Source organism: Phoenix dactylifera, chromosome 16 (assembly GCF_051530095.1).
Source record: "Phoenix dactylifera cultivar Ajwa chromosome 16, Ajwa_hap1_PhDact_Kaust_v1.1, whole genome shotgun sequence".
In the NCBI taxonomy this organism is placed as follows: domain Eukaryota; kingdom Viridiplantae; phylum Streptophyta; class Magnoliopsida; order Arecales; family Arecaceae; genus Phoenix; species Phoenix dactylifera.
The window spans coordinates 13,744,127-13,750,912 of record NC_143205.1 but is presented as its reverse complement, the minus strand read 5'-3'; the positions used below and the strand labels follow the sequence as shown (position 1 = coordinate 13,750,912).

General features: G+C 41.1%; 1 protein-coding gene across 2 annotated transcripts; it reads left to right on the top strand.

The window, feature by feature from the left end:
* The first annotated feature begins 239 nt into the window (after window positions 1-239).
* On the top strand, window positions 240-5,877 carry LOC103721802 (MEF2BNB-like protein). Of its 2 annotated transcripts, none has more exons than XM_088712186.2 (5): window positions 240-580; window positions 713-825; window positions 2,016-2,185; window positions 5,000-5,283; window positions 5,729-5,877. In XM_088712186.2, exons 1-5 carry the CDS (start codon window positions 544-546, stop codon window positions 5,737-5,739), a joined length of 615 nt encoding a protein of 204 aa, XP_088568312.2. In that variant the 5' UTR covers window positions 240-543; the 3' UTR covers window positions 5,740-5,877. The 2 variants fall into 2 exon arrangements, with proteins under 2 accessions (XP_088568312.2, XP_008810366.4); XM_008812144.6 differs by having other exon boundaries at window positions 5,000-5,475.
* The last annotated feature ends 909 nt before the right edge of the window (window positions 5,878-6,786 follow it).

Sequence of the window (6,786 nt, the reverse complement as noted above, 5' to 3'; positions counted from 1 at the left end):
AGAAAATAACAAAGCTTTCCACCATTTTACTTTTTAAAAAAAAGAAAAAAGAAAGAAGAAAAACTACAGGGTAACGGGACAGAGCCAGGAGCCACTTTGAGATACGGATATAATTATATCTGATCACGAATCGCGATGGTCTCAGTCAACAATCCCATGGGGGCTCTTGCCCTGTGCCGACAACCATTCTGCTGCCACGTGGTATAACAACCGGATCACGCCACCAGCCCGTTCGGCACGAGCGTGATGTCGGCGAGTCTCGGCGTGCTTGTCCCGTAGCCGTCAGGCTGGTGGGATCCAATGCGAACGCTGCCGCACGGAGCGCTCCCCGCCTCGCCATCGCCCCGATCGCGTGCCTCGAATCATTAGCCGAGTGACGCCCAACTCCAACTCTGTCGCCTTCCACGCTGTCCTCTGCCCTGCCGCCCTCTCCCTCCCTCCTCCTCCTCCTCACGACTTACCTAATCCACCCACCGCCCCATCACACGCCTCATCTTCGCCCGAGTCATCAGTGATGAGCTCCTGTTGCTCTCCGGCAAAAAGATGCACGGATTCTCGACCGTCGACGGCTTCTTGAGCGGTATCCACCTCCCATCCCTATCTCTATTCTCTCACGGAATTGTCATCCACGAGATTAGAGTTTAGAGTCTGATTCTTGTTTTTTTGTTGTTTTTTGTATGATTTCTTGATTTTTATTTGGCGATGGGGGCAGTGAAGGAAGGAGTGGATGAGATGATAAAGTATTTGGCGAACGAACCCTCGGTGGGGCTCTTCTTCGTCCAGCAGCATGCCCAGACCTCCATGCCCTACCTCCTCAACGTCAAGGTTCTCCTGCTCCTCCTACTATTCCTACTTATCCTGCTCTAATTCCCTTGCCTTGTGATTTATAAGATTGTCTTCTTTTATTGATTCGTCTGATGATGTCGGTATCGATGTAAGCCTTGAATTCGACTGGTTGTAATCGAATGCTTAAACAGAAAACCTAGAGCGTTTCTAACCGATGTTTCTTGGTGCAATTATGCGTTCTTGCTTTTGAGAGATCGGGGATGTACGCTCATTTTAAACTACTTGTTGAGCTAATTAAATGATCATCCAATGGCATGAAATTTTTAATTTGATTGATGATTGATCTGGTTAGCGGACTAGGCATTTTATTCTTGTAGTCACTTTGCTCGGTCTGCTGGGTATCTTGGCGTAGTGATTGATGAATTTAAGGAATAAGGATTAACTGTTAGACATGATTGGTCCTGGCAGGGGCGAAAACTGATTATCAATAAAATAATTATCCATTTTAGATTTTTAATTAAGGTTATTGAAAATCCACAACAATTGAAATTAAACTGACCCTATTAGTTGCGGAGAGGGAATGACTATTTAGCAGAAGGAAATTTGGTTGTCACTTGTGTTAAACTTTTTGTTTCCATGTAAAATAATGCATTTGAGGATTTTAATTGATGTCTAGCAAAATGTAATCTCACAACTAATACGTTTTTTTGAGCGATGAATTTCCACTCATGAATGACCTTAGGAGCAGTGCTAACCAAAACAATTTTTCTGGCTATCAATGATCTGGATCTCATGCTAACCAAACTCACAGAGTAGTGCATCTATGAAGCTCCATGGTCCATGGCTTCCCAAAATGCTATAACTTGCATTGCATGTATCATCCACAATGATATATCTTATCATGTGCATTTCACATGTCATATGTTAGTGTTAATAGTAATATAGTATAATATTTTTCTTATTTCCTTTTCTTAAAAAAAATCTTGCTACAACATATTTTGGTTTCTGCTTGGTCAACATGATAAATTCCTATTGTATTTCTTGAAATTTTTTTGTTTGTTGTTCATGTCTGACGAGCTCATTAGTTCATACTGTAACTACCTTTCTGAATGTTCCTTGTATATGTTGATGAACCAATGAATTCTTTACATGATCATATGCTGAGTGCATTAGATTTACATTTTCTAAAATCTATTAGAAATATAAGACAATGCAGTGGTATTCTTTAGGACAAAGTTGTGGAAGAGATTCATGAGGTAACCCTGCAAACTGAAGACATCGAGGATTCTATATATGTGGTGAGGTCAATGACTGAATACGGGCTTCCTATCGCTGATGAGATGATTAAGGACATCAACAAGTCTCTACACATCATGTCAACATCCCAACCAAAGAGGGGGTATGACTCTGCAGCTGTCTTTTGGAAAAGCCTCATTTTGGTTAGTGTTTTTAATCGTTATTTCTTATAATGATAAAGATAGATTATATGTGCAGATTACATGAACTGTCAGTTTTTGACAAAATATCTGAATTCTGAACCTTCAAGTTGGATAGATTTGATCATTTTGAGGCGATAATGTCCTCAACCTCAAAAGCAGTTGCCTTCTATCCTTGGACATGCATTTTTTACCACATTATGATTAGTTGTCCGAAGAATAAATACTAAATAATGAACACTGTAAGCTCGGAGTTAGTTAGGCTGATGAGCACTATTTTATATTGATACTATCTAGTATGGGTTTGGTATGTCTTTGTGAATGCTAGCTGGTTTATGGGAAATATAAGCTGGTACTAGGTTTTGTCAGCTAAAATGGTTTCTGGATATCTATTACTAGCTGATGTGACCCGATATGAAGAGATTATTTGTGTCCTCTAAGGCTCAATCTATTATCCTTCTTAAATCAGAATTTCTCTCCATGATTAGAAAACATTTGGAGCAGTATGTGAATTTCTCATTAGTTTTAACATCCAAATAAGAATATATGAGCAATGATGGCAAAACCACTGCCGACAGATGTGCTGGCTGTCGACCGGTATGGTATGGTACTGATCTGTACCGTATCAAATTGCAGTGTGCCAAAACCAAGGGAGGGAGAGGGAAGGGTTGGAGGAAAAGGAGAGGGAGGAGAGGAAGGAGGGGGGAGAGAGAGAGAGGGAGGACTCACTCGGAGGTGTGGATCGATCCATAAAGAGGTTGGGGAGATGCCTGGAGGCATGGATTCACCGACCTACCAGCACTGGTCAGTCTCCCAGGGCCGACAACTATAGCCGAGGAAGGATGGGGAACGGAAGAAAGGCTAGAAGGAGGAGGAGGCCGTCGGCGGTGGCAAGTGGAGGCGGGAGAGAGGCAAGGGTTTCAAAAGGTCTGTATTAGGGGAGAGGGATGGGGGAGAGAGAGAGATGGGGGCTGGAGGAGGCAGCGAAGGGGCTAGAGGAGGGGGGATCCATGATAGGGCTATGACGGACAACCTACTCGAACCAGAGGGACCTTTTTAACTGGGTTTGGCCTATTTACCGAGCAGATGGGGCAAACCATCCCAATTCGATTCGCTACACCCTGAACTTCCCTTGATATGGCGAACCATGGTGAAGAGAAAAGGAATAATAAGGAAACAAAGGAGAAAATAGAACACTTTAATCTTTAGAAGGTTTGCAATCATGTATACCTTTTCATTTTACTAAAACTCTGGTTTCTAAGCTTGGATATCAGCAACCATGGTTGGCAATTGATACAATGATGAATTGAGATTTGGTTTATTTTTGTCTAGATGGAAAGCCAATGAGTTACGAAGATGAATAATATTTACAGATGTCTTGGTTGATATATTACAACTAAGGTATCAAAATATCGATCAGCATAGTGAGTAGAGGATGGACTATCGCTTTATGCATCAATTTTAATATTATGTGATTAGGGAAAACATAATATGATAGTAACAGGGAATAAAAATCCTATCTACTATATTATATAGTATTGGCTGATGTCACAAGATATATTAGTTTGTACTGGCCAAGCATTTTCATGAGTGCACCAATCTAAGACATACTAGTATCCCAGCCAACTTCATGGCTCAATAAAAACCATGATTAAAAGAACATGAAGTTTTCTTACATTTAGAAAACACAAGATTAGTACTGTGATGATAGAGCTATAAGTTGTTACAAGGTGACTTCCATCAATGTTGAATAAGTTGTACTTAGGTGTATTATAGTGATGGTGATTTTTAAGTAGCTTCTTAGGGTTAAGCAATGATATTAAAATGTGAAGAACATCAGCTTATTCGAACTTAAGGTCTGCTTACAAGTGAAGCTGGCTTGAATCTATAGCATTTTCACTACTTTAAACCGAATAGATGCCTACCAAGGATTTGGGAGCTGGTGGTGCGACATTATTGCACATAGGGAATGGGTAGCATGAGCTTGTCAGGCCAACGAACCTACGGCACAGTGAATTTTTAACTGGCATGGTAGATTTTATTATTATTATTATTTCTTGATTTTCTAAGATCACTTCTAGACAGGTAGGTTACTTTTGATGCATTAAAATGTCTTTTTAATTTTATGTAGCCTCAATCAATTAAAAACATGTGTTAACATAAATGCATGACAAATATTGATAAAATTTCAAGTTAATACTGCTAAAAGACAAGTCGTTGAAACTTCATACATTATTGTAAGGTAAACTTATTATATAGTATCTCACCTCAGTGCCACATCAATTGCCGGTGGGCTTGTAGATGTTTTTATCCGTTACCAGGTTCATCTCGTATATCTAGTAAAGATAACCATGAATCATGATACTGGTGGAGCAACATGTTGTCATGATACCAGTCATGAAACTACCTCATCCACTCAGCTATGCTGTATATAAAGAATTTTGGGTTATTTTGTATTTAAGATGTAATTTTCAGTTTTAAGGTGTTTTGGGGGAAGGGTTTTGATTGCAACCCAAATCCCTCAATTTGGTTGTAGATTCATGCTTGACAGTATGAATCTGCTTTTCTTCTTGCACTGTAAATTACAGAGTAATCAAACAAAATCATGCCCCTTATATTTGAAACCTAATTTGCTAATTGCTAGATCTTTCCTTGTACCAAATATTCTGGCTTGCATTCCTGCACGTTAATATTTAGCTCGTGATTGCTTAGGTAGAAAGTAATGGCATTTTGAAGCATTTACCTTCTTCCAATAGCTGATAAGTAGCTGTTAGCAGGTTAATCCAAAACCCTATATGGGGATTTCAGGCAGGCAGAGCTAGCTCAAGCACACGGTACCCTTTCAATTCTAACATCAGCAGTGGTCGGCAGAGTGGAGGAAGCAGCCGTAATTATCTTTCAGCTGTTTTCAGCTCGGCAAAGCAGAAAGCTGTGGGTTTCAGGTGGGGCCAACCTGGTACAGTGCCAAAAGGCCCCCAGAGCGAGCAACCAGTGTCATCATCAATTCCACCACTGTCAGCAGTTAATATCGGTGCTCTCTCAAGTCTTCCAGACGTAGAAGGTGAGGAATTGCCTTTGTCAAGCCATCTCTCAGATGATCTACTTGATGAAGCAGATGCTGTTGGTGAAAGTCTGTATAGTCATGATATGTCATCCATGAAGGAAATATATGATAAGTTCAAATCTGAACGAGAAGTTAAATTGGAAGAATGGCTTCAAGAGCCTGAGGATTGCCATAGGTTCTCCGGATCTGGTGATTGAATACCATTCTAATTGTCACTGCCTGTCTGGAAATTTCTTCATATATTAATGTTTTCCTCCTGTATTTTCTTTTTATATTCTGATTTAAAAATTTGGCGTATTTTTAATTCCAGTTCAGTGTACAACATATTTGAGCTGTATTTTATTATATTATGTGCACTTTTTTAATAAGAACGTGTTAATTGAAACTTCAATTTTGTGCAACCTTGGCGATGATGTTTCTTGACCTGATTCCGTTTGTGCAGGTTGTGGATGAAGCATCATGGAAGAACGACCAATTTCACTCTGTTAATTTGTGTTTCTAGGATATTTTATTTCGCATAAACTGGCTTGTACTACTTGGCAAAATTCATCAATCAAAAGGTCAAGCATACAAACAAAACCATTTTGAGTATCTCATGGCCAAGCCATTATCTCCTATGTGCATGTCATCATTTGAATTCAGATCGGGTGCTCTCGATACTTTAAATTGTTGCAGGTGTGGAATTAGAAGCACCTCTGTAGCAAAAAGCATGGCGTGGACGGTCGCAGGGCTAGTTTCACCTGGACCTTGTTCCTGGGGATTCTAGGGCGTTCATGGCCTCCTAGAACGGTGGCCACCATTGGGTTTGGGTCTGCCACTCGCAAAGTACAACTTAGGCGGCATTGTCGATATATGAGGGCTTAGATCCATTACCACCGCATTTAACAAACCTTGAGGATAGGCAAAGGACTCTAATAACCTACACCAGGCTACGGTAATGTTGCAAACTGCCACTTTCAAGATGTGGGATAGTAAAGATCCACCCCCGTAGCCTGGCTGCCATTATGATCAATTTCTGTTAAGTTTTATACCTGGTGTTGTGTTTTGTTCATTATTTCATCTTTAGTTTATGATTTTTCTTTTGGTACAACGGCAGCTCACACGCGACGCTTGTGGGCGCAGCCAACTGAATCAGAAAAGATAATACAGTGCAAGAAAACAGGTACCAATGCGGGGTCTGCCCAAGCAAAGCTTCCAAAATGGTGGGCCGCAAAGGAGGCCACCCAATCAGTGGCGCTATTCGCCTCCCTGAAGATGTGCGCAGTCCGTGATAGTCCACACTCGGCTAAAAGTCTACGGATGTCCTGGAGCAGTGGTATAGAATCGATCTCATGTCTCCAACTCTGGATCCACTTGACACCGTGGCCGAATCACTCTCAAGGAAGATGTGGTCCACCCCCAGCCTCCGCCTCGCATAGGTACCACTTTTCCATGCAGCTCTAAGCTCGGCGCAAGCTACGAACGTATTGTAGATCCTCCAACCCCTTGCCGCTACCAATC